Source organism: Diabrotica undecimpunctata, chromosome 1 (assembly GCF_040954645.1).
Source record: "Diabrotica undecimpunctata isolate CICGRU chromosome 1, icDiaUnde3, whole genome shotgun sequence".
Lineage (NCBI taxonomy): Eukaryota > Metazoa > Arthropoda > Insecta > Coleoptera > Chrysomelidae > Diabrotica > Diabrotica undecimpunctata.
In genome coordinates this window covers 38,972-54,556 of record NC_092803.1, presented here as the reverse complement: position 1 = coordinate 54,556, position 15,585 = coordinate 38,972, and the positions used below count along the sequence as shown (strand labels likewise).

Genomic DNA, 15,585 nt, shown 5'->3' with positions numbered 1-15,585 from the left:
TGTGTTTTTCGTATCTCACTAATATGCCCAAAAAGACAAGATCATGAGGATTCGAATTTGATCTGGTTTTTTTAAATCATTTTACTACTAGATCTATGACAAGAAATTGCTATAGAGGAAATAATATGGCGTTTTCTGCTATAGATTTCAAAAAAAGCAGTTGGTAAATTCTTACAAGTTTAATTTTTGCTTTTTTATATAGATCTTTTGGTACTTTGACGTAATAAAATAACAAGTAGCTTTGTAAAAGTAGACAACTTTAACACTGCTTTTATGTTTGACAGGGTAATAATATTTTATGTATTTCTGCTTTAGGGTAAGTTTTTTGTGTGTTGGGGCTTGTGGATTTTAAAAAAATATGTCATAAATCGCGCCAGGATAGGGGAAAATACATTTTTGACTTAATGAAAACTTAATGAAAAACTGCTTCGTTTATATTCACTTTACTCACTCTTACGGTAAGAAAATCCAGCGTTGCGTTAAATCAAGCTTTTAGTAATTAACAAATATATGTACATATTTTTGTTATGTAAAACTAATAATCTAATTATTCCGACAGATCTAATATGGAATGTATTTATTTGTCTGTATAAATTAAAATTAAGCAATAAAGTGATTTATTTAAATCATATAATTTTCTATGACATTTACGAGCTCCTTCCCATATCAGTTGGCCCAACGTTAGATTGATAAGAAAATTAAATTTTATAGAACAAAAATAAAAGTGCAGCGTAAATTTTAGAAGTTTTAATGTAAAATTTTTGAATTTTCTAATTATAAAATTTTTTTTATAACGTAATGAAAACTATTGATTAAACAGAATAAAAATAAATTAAAAAAAAAACGCATAGAATATGTAACATTAACAAACAAAAAATGTGAAAGTTTACCATTGAGTTACATCCCCTTTATTTTTAATGACATCCGCAAATCTTTCAGGAATAGTTTTTACCAAGTTCTGACAAAATTCTAATGTAAACGAACCCCATATTTCTTGCAATTTTTCCTTCAATTCGTTGACGGACCTGGCAGGATGTTTTCTCAAAGCTTTTTTCATTTCGCGCCATAAATTCTCTATCGGGGACAAGTCGGGATTGTTAAAAACCCATTCCAGAGGTGGTATGCCATGATCTTCAATCCATTTTAAACTCTTTTTTGAGGTATGACAACCTGCGCCGTCCTGTTGTGAGACAAAATTTTCCGCTGATGTTAAACGGTGTTCCATAATCGGTAAAAGAAATTGTTCTAAAATATTCAAATATTTGTCCGTGTTTACAATTCCATCGATAAAATGTAACCCTATTACACCTTTAGACGACATGCTGCCCCAGATCATGACAGATGCAGGAAATTTGACTTTTCTCCTCAGACAGTCGGGATGGAAAGCTTCATTTTTCCTGCTAATTACGCGACTCCTACTGTCTCCAACACACACTTCAAATCTGGACTCATCACTCCATTGCATTGAATCCCATTGCGACTGAGTCCAATCTTTATGCTCTTTTTACCATCTTAGTCTATTTTTCTTTTGTTGTAATGTTAAAAGTGGCTTTTCGTTAGCCTAAAATAACAATTCGTACTAATTGTTTCAACTGTAAAACTTACTTTGTAAGGACCAAATCATAATTTGTGGGCCTCTCGGTGACATGTTGATCTAGAAACGTGTCTTCCAATAACGTCACTCCATAAAAGGCTTAACTCCATATACTTTTCTCGTCGATTTTTTCCTATAATGCGTCTTAATGCCCTTCGATCTACTTCGGTTATTTTACTTTTTTGTACTTTTTAGGTTTTGTGACGACCGAACCTGTAGTTTTGTATCTTCTGACTATATTTCTTATACTATAGCGTGGCAATTGCAACATATTCACGATTTCCGAATTGGATTTTCTAGAATTAAAAAATCTAATAATGATTGAAAAATTTTCTCATCGATAACTTTACCTCGACCCATTGTACAATCCACAAACGGTAAAGCTTTACAATTCTACAAAATACATTTGACATTAACTGACAATATTATTGTTTTGATGTCATTTTTTCATAGCTACCTCTGGACATTGATTATAAACCACCCATAGATACCTCACTCTAAGGTAAAAACGAATTCAGTGTTAAATTCAGCCCACTTACATCTCTTTGCCCCTCACGCCTAAGTACTACCTGACTGTATGGTGGCGACATTAATTGAAATCTTTGCCAAGATTGAAAAATAAATTTGAGTTGCTGGCTCCGGTCATTGTCCAGTGCAATAGACCACAATATAAGGATGGCATTCAGCATTTTCACAAATAATTTTAACGTGCTTGTAATCTATATTATGGAATTCCGATTTTACTTCAGAAAAAACGCTAAAAATTGATTAATGAAAACAGTAGAGGTTTTCTCTATAATACATAATAATACTCTAAATACATAATAAAATTAGCAGTGATAAATTACATCTCATGTAAATTACTTTTTTGTAACTTTTCAAACAAATTAATTTCCAGAATTTATCCAAACTAAAATATTTCAAGCTAATATACAGAATTTATTTCCAGATTTAGTCCATTCACTCACGGTCAAATATTGAAAAACCTTCTAATTTTAAAGAATCGCTTGGATTGACATGGAATTTGGTTACGCCTAGCTAAGATGTCAAATAAAAAAAATATGATGCTTTTGCCTTATGGTTCAGTATCACTCTAGTAAAATCAGTAATTCTAAGCAACTTTCGTTCTATAGAGTTTTTTCATTAAGTCAATACTTTTAGAGTTATTGAAAAATAGGTTCTTATTCGTCAAATTCCATGTTGAATATTTCAACGTGAAATTGTTAAGTTTCTACCATCAAAGGTAAGCAAGTTATGACCTAAAAAAATGATTTTATTAACGTTTCGACGCCCAAATCGGGTGTCGTTGTCAAAATACAAAAATTAATAATGAATTAAACAAAAATGTTGTTGCTTAGTAAAAAAACTTCTTCTTCTAATAATTTATTTAATTCAGACATATATGATACATTTTAAAGTAGAAGACTTTAAAATGATATTGCCAATATTTATGATGAATAACATGATGAATAACAAACTAATTTGCAACGTTATATAATTAGTTGGTTCTGAAAAATAAACGAAGATATGTCGTTCAAAAACATTTAAACGTTGCAATTCTTCTTTTAATTGCCGGTAGTGCTGTGATTATTGTGTAGAGATGTAGGTAATTAAAAAAATATTTTTACTGTTAATTCGCTACACGGGGGACTACGGCACCATGTATCTCTTTTAGAAGATCCCACTGCAGGCTAACTACGTTCATAACGTAGTTCATCAAACTTACATTTTTACATACATTTAAAATTAGGAGAATACATTGACCATAGGATGCCAGTCAAAAATTGGCCGCAACTATTTCCAATTCAATTATATCTTTCCCATCACTTCTTCTTCTTCCACTTTATAAGCAATTTGGTCTCCTCCATTCTGCTTATGTGGTTATTCCATTGATTGTTCTATTTTGTGTCCATTCATTTATAAACTGTATGTTACAATTTTCTTCTGTCTTCACTTCTCTTTTGATCTCTCAGCGTATTTCCTGTAATTCTTCTCAGTACTCTCATCTCTGCCGTTTCCAGTAACCTTTGTGTTGTGGCTGTGCCGGGTCTTATTTCTGAGGCATATGTCATTATTGTTCTTACACTGGCTTTATAAATTCTTGACTTCATCTCAGTATTAATGTGTCTGTTTCGCCATATACTGTTAATAAGCCATCCTGCAAGTCTATTTGCTTTTTGTACTTTATCACTCACTTCTTTGTACAGGTCTCCATAGCTGGACAGTGTAATTCCCAATAATTTTATTTCCATTACTTGTTCAATACGGATGCCATCAATTTTTATTTTACATCTGGTTGGTTATTTGCTGACTACTATTGTTTTAGTTTTCTGAGATGAGATTGTCATATTAAATTCTTTTGCTCTTATGTTAAATCTGTGGACCAGTCTTTGCAGACTATCTTCATCTTAGGCTATCAATATTCCGTCGTCTGCGTATTTTTATTTTTGTTTCCCATTCTGTATCCTCTACCTTTGTTAATGCTTTTGATAATTTCATCCATGATCAAAGTGAAGAGCATGGGGCTCAATGAACCCCCTTGTCTTATTCCGCTGCCTATTTCCATAGGTTCTGTAAGTTATCCATTATTCTGACTTCCATTTTGTTGTTTTGGTAGATCTTTTCGATAGTTTTTGTAATATTTATGGGAACTTCTCTATTATACAGAAGATTGATTATATCTTTGAGTCTTACTCTGTCAAAAACTTTCTTTAGGTCAATCAGACACAGAAATGCTGGTCTATTATACTTGAGTGATTTTTCAGTAATTTGCTTTATAACGAGTATTGCATCTGTAAACGATCTTCCACTAAGAAAACCCTGTTGTTCATCTGCTAAACTTATCTTCTAATTTATTATTACTTTTAAAATTTTAGTTCTTTTCTAGGCTCCATCTAGGCTTTTAGCCTAAAGGCTTTCACAGTAAATTCACAGGCTTTCACAAAAGAATTTAAGTGAAAGAGATCTCTGTGATTCTAATGGTAACACTGACGATATCAATCATTGGCTGTTCGGGTGCAGATATAAGAATGTTGTTATTAAGTATTTATTGGAAAATCTGATAAGAGAACAAAATACCTCTTCCTCAGAGTCAATCTTCTATTTTATATATCTCTCGTCGTAATATTAGGCTTAACCAAATTTTTTGGGAATATTTGAAAAGCACTGTCTATCCTTATGTTATATATTTAACTTCTAGCCGTTGCCTGTCTTGTGTTGTAATAAGGTCGCTATGAAAGGAACCTTACCGTGAAAAGTGTCCCTGTATTATGTAATCCCTTGTTGATACTAAATATTCACTTTAAGTTGGTTAGGGCCCTGAATGTAACGAATGAAAGTATGGTTTCTTGACAATCTACTGATTCTTGTGATACTGTTTACAATATATTTTTAATTTACCTCTAGGCGAAGTACTATTTTTTTTAACAAATGCACTAGGTTAATACATCATTAACAAATTCAAGTAGTCAAATATATTATCGTGGCTGCATGGATCAAATTATTCAAAGCCATTAATTAATTAAAAAAAAAATACAGTGTGTTAAATTTGAAATAAGAAAGTTGTTATTTGCCACTGTTATGTGACACACCCTGTATGAAAAGTTTTTGTTACAAAAAATACGCAGCTAAAAATATCCGTCGAAGTTCACAACCATTTTTTTTAACACACGTGCCCTTTTATTTATTATCGAATTTATTCCATTTGGCTGTTCCACTGTGTATAAAAATAAATCCTAAAAAACACAATAAATATCTTTCATGTGTACCAAAAGTTCCAGGTAACAGACACAGGGTGTTTTTTATGTCGAATTGTATAGTTTCGTTGACTTTTAACTTAAAAATGGCACTACTTGACATAAAATGATTTAATATTTAGAAAAAGTTCTGAGGAAATGAAAATTTTGTAGAGCGACATTGATTTGAATGTTGTCAGTATGCCAAAGGATTTTTAAGGCAATAATGAGCAGGACGTGGTAATCAAAATATAATTATTAAAAGAGCAAAATTAACTTTCGGAACCTATTGCGGTAAAGTTGATATAATTATTGTATTGTGTGATTTTTAAGTTGAAAAACGAACGTTATTTCATTTATTTTGACTAATAATGTATCGTCTGAGTCATTTAAGGTTAAATAACGGTCAATATCAAAGTCGTATAAGCATTTATTAACTGTAAAGACCACATTGATCATTATACCGATACTGCAGTTATAACATATTATTCTGAAGATATTTTCTTGTGGCGTCTTAATACAATTTACTGTTTTTACTGGAAATAAGCCACAATTTAAGTTTAAAATAAGTTCATTTTTGACGTTTCGATTTCTACTTCGGAAATTTCCTATAAAATTTCCGAAATGGTCATCGAAACGTCAAAAATAAATTTATGTTAAACTTAAATTGTGGCTTATTCCCATTAAAAATAGTCAATTAAGCTATAATATATTTGATTTGTTTGCTGTACTCCCATCACTGTGTGCCTACTGTTTTTTTTTTCATTTTATGTACGTCTTTATTATACTGTATCGGAACGAATTTAAGGTGGGTATGCACTTTCAACGGCAGGAAATGGGAGAAACGTATTTAAAACGATATAGCAAGATTAGTAGACGGGGCTACCAAACAAATTCGTTTCGTAGATATATTTTTGTAAGACTGCAGTATTGCCAGGCCATCAAAGTCAGAATATTGAACAAGAAATTAACAAATTATTTAAAAGAAAAAAACTTCATCATTTAGTTAATGTGAACTCAAGTTTATTGTATAAATTGGTTATTTTTATAGTTTTAACTATTATTTCTGACAGTGTAAAATGGAAACAACCACTTTGAAGATAAACTAATTGGTATGACTGCATGATGCCATACAATGTGTCTGTTACCAAACGGTTCGTGCAATTCGCTTTTAGATTTAGATTTTAAATTTACTTTTAAAAGTTGTCTTTCACAACTTGCATTTGAATGAGGTAAAGTTAGAGATAGTGCAAATACTCTTGACCACGGCGCTGTAGACGAAATTTGGTTTACAATAGAACCTTTCTGTCTTTACGTGAATTTTGACTCCGCCTTCGCGCAGCTCCATGGTCAGGAGTGTTTGCACTATCTCTAACACAGACAATGCAAAATCACTCAATTAGAGGATTACCCTCAAAATGTTTTATTTGACTTATTCTACTTTCCTTCTTGTATGTAGGCTTTAAAGCCTGTTTCTTCTTCAATATTAGCCTCCTAAATTGTTTAAATTATCGCACTGTCATTTTACTAATGTGTTGGTTACGTTGTGTATGTTGGTTTCCTATGAATCTGTATATTTGTTTTTGTGTACCGTAAAAGTCGCTTTCCATCCTTTTGTAAACTGTTCCCAGTGTTCATTTTTTGTTCTTCTTGCCAACTGCTTTGTTTAATTTCGTATTCTTCTATAGGTGTCTCGGGATTTTGATTTTATTTGACAAACTTTAAAATTTTGAATATCCTGGTATTTTTGAATTTTTCTCCATTCGTCTTCGATCTTTCTATCGTTTGTATTACAAATTCTGGGCAATTTTGACATTAGTGGTAAAAGACTTTGGCAACTGTTACAGCTACTTTTATTATCGTACTATATCTATATCTTACGAATGACAGGATCTGCAAAAACATTTCTTTTTTTATTTCCATACAAGCTGTAATCAAGAATCACCTGCATCTTTCGCGAAAATTCTGTTTCAATTCATCATCTAAATCATTAATATTTTGCATCACCCTCATTCTCAGATACATGTTGTTAGTGTTGACAAACTTTGTAATATCTTGAGGATCAATTGTTTCAACATTAGTTTGTCTCATATATTGTGGTTCCATGTAAGTAAGCAATATATCTTAATACATTGTAATGATTTCGCTATGCATATTTCACAAATTTTGGTCGAACCCATAATTATCGTACACCTGGCAACGCGGGATGCTATTTAAATTTTAAATTCGATCGGAATCATTCGGGTTTCAATCGGGAGAAAATATAATTTTAATCATTGTCTCTTAAGTGGAAACCTAATGTTAGTATCTCTGTTATAGGTATTTAATGGATTTTGACAAGAGTTATGACCTTGTAAATAACAGGTAAACTTGTGGACCGCATCGGCATGACTCTTGTCAAAATCCATTACCTCTACTATCTCTTGCTAATTTTGTAATACCAACTATAAATTTTTCTTTAACTGTATAATTTATATGCTGTGATCACACTAGTAATTTTAAAGCTGTTCAAAATATTTAAGATGAGATATTAGTATTATTTAATATCTGTATCCACCAAAAATATACTCAAAGTTTATTAAGCAAATATTACTGTTTTTTTAGTAAATAAATGCCATTATGACGACTATGAGTGACTTTTAATTATATTTGGCATTGAAATTTGACGTTTGTTACTTCTTAAATGACTTAAGAAAGATCTTAAATGACTGATTCGGCATTTACTTAAATTTATTTGTTTGATAAAATAACATGTGTTCTCGATTAACCGTTAACTAACATGGCGCATGTTGTTTTTCCCTCACCTTTGGGATCCGTTAACCAGGTGTGGATGTGCGGTGGTCAATTGGAGATAGCGACCTGTTCGCACGTGGGCCACGTCTTCAGGAAATCCACACCGTACTCGTTTCCGGGTGGTACTAGCCGCATCGTGAACCACAACAACGCCCGTTTGGCTGAGGTGTGGCTCGACCAGTGGAAGGAGTTCTACTATAACATTAACCCAGGTCTTGAAAGAGATTTTTTAACAGCATGCCAGCATGTTCGCTAGCCAGTGGTGTTGATTCTTAGCGTTTGGTGGAGGGTATGTTGTTGTATCGACGGTTTGGCTTTGCGCATGACGTTTATAGGGCTTCTGGCTGTATTGTTATGGTAAAAATTATTGCTGCGACATGTATATATGTAAAAACAAACAAAAGCTGTAATACAATGTATTTATGCATGGAATGAATTTTCTTGATTTATTTTAGACTCATTTTTTGACTGCTCTATTCTTTTTACCTTTGTTAATTTAAAAATGGATGCTAGTAATCTTTATCGCTATTTTTATCTTAAAATTATCTTGAAATTTATTTACTGAAGTATTGTTCAAAATAATCAAAGAAAAAGTGTAAAACTTTGCACTTTTATGTTCTTTGCTTCAGTTTCGTTCTCATGTTTTTCATTCTTCAAGGTTATATCTCTAATGTTTTTACCCTACCATGTATTTTTTCACATTTTTCTCTTTTCTCTCGTCCTATATCTCCTGCAAAAAAATTTTATAGCCACGGCCCTTTATACCAATGCAATTTTCACTATTTTGTCACTTATAGTCAATTTAGTTTATGCAGTTAGTAAATTCTATATCCAGAGTGAGTTTTTAGTGCGACATTGGTGGATAATGCCATTATGGTACACAATATGGGGTTTGTCTTTTTAGTTTTGCATACAGCCATAAAGACAAAATTATATAAACTTAAAAGTACTTTATTGCTTTTCAAAATATGTCCCACCAAGATCAATACACTTTTGCATTCGTTCAAAACAATTGGTAAAACAGTTATTCCAGCCTTCAATTGACACCTGCAAAATCGCTGTTTGTAAAGGAATTCTTGATCTTTGGTAACGTAAAGAAGTCGTTGGGACTTATGTCGGGGCTAAAAGGTGAAAGGTTTAACAATTCGATGTTTTGAAGCTCCAAAAACTCTATTGTCTTCTGGGTAGTGTAAGCACTTGCTTTGTCCTGATGTAGGATGATTCGCTCTTGTTTGTTGGAGTTTCGCGATAACTTCTGGTAAACAAACGGTTATATACCAATCAGAAGTAACCCTTCATCGATCTTATAAAACAATTGAAAACATTAAAACATGAAAAGATTTTGACACAAAAGTTGCAACCATTTGATTGGCGTTTATTTTCTGGTTCCTTGGAGTCAACTCAAGATTCATCGCCACTAACAATACTATAAACGCTGTTTGAACTTTTTTTTTACAACGGAATAGGCACAGTAAGAAGAAAAATGGCAAATGTTATAACTCGGTAAATAGCTTGTACAGTTGTGTGAAACTTCACATTATAAAAACAGGAATTAGGAGAGGAATGTAAATAGGAGAAAATATACAGGGTATCCTATTTAAAAATATGTATGCTAGCTTTACCACGTAGTTATGAACCACCCTGTAGAATTCTTTATATTATCCAAGCTTGAGGAATATCATTATCTACATTTTTTATAAACAACTTTTTTGAATATTCTATACCATAATGTAATTATCGACTAATGTCACACTAAAAACTCACTCTGTATATGTTGTAAAATCCTCTTGCAAAATATACAGCCATAGTTGCACTATTGCATGCTTTATCATAGGTCTTTGCAAATTATAAGATACAGTACCATGTTGACGTCTATACAGGGTGCGACAGATGAACGGCCAATTAGAAATATCTCGAGACTAAAGGTAACTGAATCGTGCAATTTAAATTAAAGGGGTTTTGAGGAGTGATCTATTTAATGAAAATATTTAATCTATTTGCTACTTCCGGTTATACCGGAAGTTGCTTATAACATCGTTTTTTTTAATGGGACACCCTGTATATTTTTTAGTTTTAGGAATATTCACGTTATTCTTATCATTTTTTGTTAATACTTCCCTATACATATTGTAAACCGTTTTTGAGTTTTTATATGAAAACTTACACTTTTCTACCATGTATATAAAGTTCCATATCCTCTAATAATGTAATTTGAATAAAAGTTTAAACCCTTTAGGAACTTATTAATTAACCAGATACAACATTATCCTTTACAGTATAAACTTGCTTTTTTCATTATACAAGGTGCTGTCAAAATTGGCATCCTAAATTTTAGCCTAATTCCTTTTTTTCAAATGGGACACCCTGTATGTTATTCATTATTTTAGAAAAATATGTTTTTCATTATCGATCTGTATCAGTTTTCCCTATACATATCTCTTGCAGTTTTCAAATAAATTAACTTATACATTTTTGTCACAAAAAATTTATTTATCAAGTAGCCTATGGAATATTCTGACAAAAATATTAGTTATTGTTAATGTTTAATAGTAAGCTTGTTGTATGCCAGTGGGTGACAGTTCTAATAATAATTTGCCTAATAAAGACTTACAAATAGATATCTTGGGATATTTTGCAGCTAATCCAATTTGCAGCTAATTCATCCTTACGGCAATGTGAGCAATTATTACAGGTATCCACTCAAATAAATTCACAAAATTTTAAAAAACATCATTGGACCCTTTATTCGTATACACTAGCTTAACATTTACATCCTGGAGATTATGTAAGACGTGTAGAATTTTGTTAAGGGGTTTTAATGAAATGCCAAGATAAAAATTTTACAAAAAAATTATTTGGTGTGATGATTCGAAGTTTACAAAAAACGGTATATTTAAGCGTCATAACAGTCACTTCTGCAGTGACAAAAATTCTCAGCTCACGTGAGATTGCGAATTTCAAACATTCTTTTCGTTCAATGTTTTTTGTGCTGTGAAAAATAATAAGATCTCTAGTGGCTCTTATGATTAACGACGAAAATTTAAACGGATTTAAAAATTTATTACGGCAAGTAATTGTACCAGCACTGCACGCTTTACCTAATTAAGACTAATGAGGCTTGATTTCAACAAGATAGAGCACCGGCTCACAATATTCGAGGAGTCCGCAGAATGTTTGATGAAATATTTAGCGTTAAACGAATAGGTAATAAAGATCTGTTTCTCTAGTCTATATTTGTAGATATGTTAAAAATAAGGTGTTCTCTGAACCTGTCACTGCTGAGGAAGTTATAATAAAAAAAGTTCTTTAAGTTCTTAACGAAATAAATAAAGAATCAATATCAAGAGCTACTAATGAAAATTTAATTAAAAGAAAATGATTGGATGTTGATGGGTAACATTTTGAACATTTATTACATTAATAAGCTAGTGCCTAGTTTCGTTGATAACATCTTTTTAATTGTTCAGTGTTTAAACTTAAAATATGACAGTTGTAACATAGTCTACGAAAAAAAAAAAAATTTTTTTTTGTGACAACAATGTATAAAGTTTATTTATTTGAAAACTACAAGAAATAGGTATAGAGAATACTAATACAGATCGATAGTGAAAAACATAAATTTTTTTAAATAATGAATCACATTCAGGGTGTCCTTTATATACATGATAGAAAAGTGTAATTTTCACACAAAAACCATTATAACTCAAAAACGGTTCTCAATAGGTATAGGGAAGTATTAACAAAAAATGTTCAGAATAACGTGAATGTTTCTAAAATTAAAAAGTATACAGAGTGTTCCATTAAAGAAAAACGATGTTATAAGCAACTTCCGGTATAACCGGAAGTAGAAAATAGATAAAAATATTTACATTAAATAATCCACTCTCCAAATTCAATTCACTCTTCATTCCAATTTTCATGATTCAATTACCTTCTCGAGATATTTCCAATTGGTCGTTTACCTGCCGCACTCTGTATAATATTTATCTGCATTAATATACAATGGAAGGTAGAATTATCTTCAAGTCAAAGTAAATTATATTATCACGGTAGATTTAATGAGAATAATGTACAGTTTAATCATCAACTATCTATTGATAAAATTCTATTATGCACATATTTTTTGGGTTTTCTTATATTTTGCAATAACCTAGATTTAAAACCATGAAAAAAGTATATTTTAATCTTTGATCTATTTTCTCTCCAGGAGCAAGGAACGTACCTGTAGGAGACATCTCAGCGAGGAAGGACCTCAGAGAAAAACTGCATTGCAAGAGCTTCCGGTGGTATCTGGAAAACATCTATCCCGAATCACAGATGCCTTTAGATTATTACTACCTCGGAGATGTAAGTCGGAACAAATCGTTGTACAAGATTGTTGTTGGGCCAGTTTCCAAACAAATTTTCAGTGACTGTGAAATTATTTATACGAGTGTGTTGTTTGTCTGTTTAGTTGGTTTGGGATTGGGCGCCTATGGAGGGTGTTATCGGCATTTGTTTATGGGTTATTATTATTTTAAAATAGATTTTGAAAATTTAGGGTACTATCTATATTAATTTCGTTTTTGTTGGAAAAGAATTGGACATAATTTGGACAAATTTTTTGTTATTGAAAAAAATTTATACTCTTGGAAGAAAAAAACGAATATTAGGTAGTAGATTACTGCTAATTACTCCATATTAAATTGCTGATTTTAAATAATTTATTAAAGAATTTAGTAAACAATGTCAATTTGTTTATACCACTTTATTTTGTCTAGTTGGTTTTGCGTTGGTCGTTTAGGCAGAGTGTCTTCGTGGACACACGAAGTCATAAATCGGACATAAATGGACGTGTCATAAATTGGACACAATTATGAAAATTTTTTGTTGATATGGTTAAATTCAAAAAAGGTTCTGAAACTATTGTTTGACATTTCGACTTCTACTCTGGAAATCGTCCTCACAAAAATAACCTAAGTTGTTAGCGAATTTCGAAACTGACGGTTATTATCATAGACATATAATATAAATCTTCTTCTACGGCACTACAGCCCAAATTGAGCCTTGGCCTCCTTTATTTTTTGCCTCCACCTTACTTGTCTGTGGCTGATCTTCTCCATACACGGACTTCTAAAAGGGCTTCTGCGTCGCTGTTTACTATGTCTTCCCAGCGCTGTCTTGGCTTTTCAATCGTTCTCTTTCCCTTTATTCTAGAATTCAGTGCTCTTTTTGGTAGCCTATCCTCTCTCATTCTTATCACATGTCCGGTCCATTACAATCTTGTATTCTAATGAAGTCTGACAGTTGTGCTTCCTTATAAAGTTGATAAAGCTCGTTGTTGTATCGACTTCTGAAGATTCCGTTTTCCCTCACAGGTGCTAGTATTCTCTTCAGTACTTTCCTTTTGAATGTGTCTAGTTTGCTTTTAGATATTTCTTTCAGGACCCATGCTTTACTGCCATAGCATACTATTGGTAGAATTTAAGGTTTTATAGAATCTCATCTTTGTATTTCGGTGGACATTTTTAGACCGAAATACATATATGGGAGAAGGCAAAATAAGCTCTATTTGCCTGTGTTATTCTCTTCCGTATTTCTTCATCTTCTGATCCGTCGGCATATATTTCTACTCCCAGGTATGTAAAATTCCCAACCGGTTCAATGTCATCTTCATGTATAATGTTTTGTGGGACTATATTTCTTCTCGTCTGTATAATTATTTTTGTTTTTTTTTTCTGCAATTTCCAGACCTAGCCTTTTTGTTTGCGTTTTTAACTCTGCGTATGTTTCCTGTGCTCCTGTTGATGTTGTAATCATAATATTATAATATTATCGACATAAGCGGCCAGTTGAACCGTTACGGTTGGTCAGTAGGTTTCATCGTCCAGTTTGCATTTGCCTAACCATACTCCAGTGCCAGGTTAAAAAAAGTTGGGGCCAGCCCATCTCCCCGCTTTAGTCCCTGCGAAATTTTAAAAAAGTCTGTCCCGTGGTTTTGTATTCGCACATATGCCTGAGTTTAATCCATTGTGGCTTTAATGAGTCTAATTAGCTTGTTTGCTATTGTCAATTCAGCCAATATATTGTAGAGTTTGTTCCTTTTGACTAAGTCGTATGCATGTTTAAAGTCTAAAAACACGTTGTGAACATCAATGTCTATGTCATCAATTCCTATGATTTACTCAAGATCTGTTTAACTGTAAATATTTGATCCAGTGTCGATCTTCCACGTCGGAAGCCCGTCTGATACTCTCCAATAATATTTTCTGCTAGTGGTTGGAGCCGCTGGTTTATAATATACGTGAGAACTTTGTATGCTGAACATAGAGAAATTCCACGGTAGTTTCTGCACTGGAGTTTGTCTTCTTTTTTATAGATATGGCATACTATACTTCTCTTCCAGTCGTCGGGTATTTTCTCTTCTTGCCATATGTCTTTGATGAGCGCGTGGATGTGACTTGCTAGGTGGTTACCACCTACCTTATACAATTCTGCTGATATTTCGTCAACTCCAGGGGCTTTATTGTTTTTCTGGGCCTTAATAGCGTCGAGAACTTCCTCTATGGTTGGAGCTTCTATTCCATTCTCTACTTCATTCTCTTCTACGTAGTTCGTACCCATTTAATCTTCCATGCCTACTTGTGTACCAAGTAGGGTCTGAAAATAATGTGTCCAGGTTTCTGTGAATTTCTGTTGGCCACTGATTATTTGCCCACTTTTATCTTTACATAGACTTGTTTGAGCTTTATACCCACTTTTTCTCTTTTTTGGGTATTCGTAAGCCCCTTTAATTTCGTTGTTTTTGAAATTTTCTTCCTTTTTGTCTATTTGGCCATTTTTATGGACTCTTTTTTTTATTTCTACATATCTTGTCTGCTGTCTTGCGACTTCAAATGATGTTCGTCTTTCCCGTGTTCTTATTGTTATATACATTTTGTGTGCTTCTTTCTTTTTGCTGTACCGAATTCCTTTTCATCATGTTCTCTTTTTCCTATATTATTTCGACCCGTTTTTATTACCATACACACTACTTCCTACAATATTTAAGTCATATTATAAAAGGAACTCGGTGTATAACGTGCATATATATGAAATTGATATGAAAAAATCACCAAGTATCAAATAAGTAAATGAAGCTAGCTTATTTTTTAAATAACAATCTTTTTTGTTTAATAACATTTAAAGTAATGTTTATGTGTCCATATGATTTTTATAATGTCATTTTTTTTAGATTCGTAACGTCGAAACTAGAAACTGCTTGGACACAATGGGTAGAAAGTCAGGCGAAAACTTGGGCATGACGTACTGTCATAATTTGGGAGGAAACCAGGTATTCGCGTACACGAAAAGGCAACAAATCATGTCGGATGACAATTGTTTGGATGCCAGTTCAAGGACCGGTCCCGTGAAGTTGGTTAGATGCCACGGAATGGGTGGCAATCAAGCGTGGGCCTACGACGAAGAAGTAAGCAGTTTTTCCTT

General features: G+C 32.5%; 1 protein-coding gene across 2 annotated transcripts in view; it reads left to right on the top strand.

The window, feature by feature from the left end:
- Pgant5 (polypeptide N-acetylgalactosaminyltransferase 5) overlaps nucleotides 1-15,585 on the top strand; it is a 53,060-nt gene that overhangs the window by 28,358 nt on the left and 9,117 nt on the right. Inside the window, exons 6-8 of one of the 2 annotated variants that reach the window (XM_072533867.1) lie at nucleotides 8,153-8,333; nucleotides 12,329-12,468; nucleotides 15,335-15,568. In XM_072533867.1, the coding sequence (XP_072389968.1) occupies nucleotides 8,153-8,333; nucleotides 12,329-12,468; nucleotides 15,335-15,568 (555 nt within the window). The remainder of the gene's footprint in view (nucleotides 1-8,152; nucleotides 8,334-12,328; nucleotides 12,469-15,334; nucleotides 15,569-15,585) is intronic. The other variant, XM_072533861.1, reaches the window with a different exon arrangement.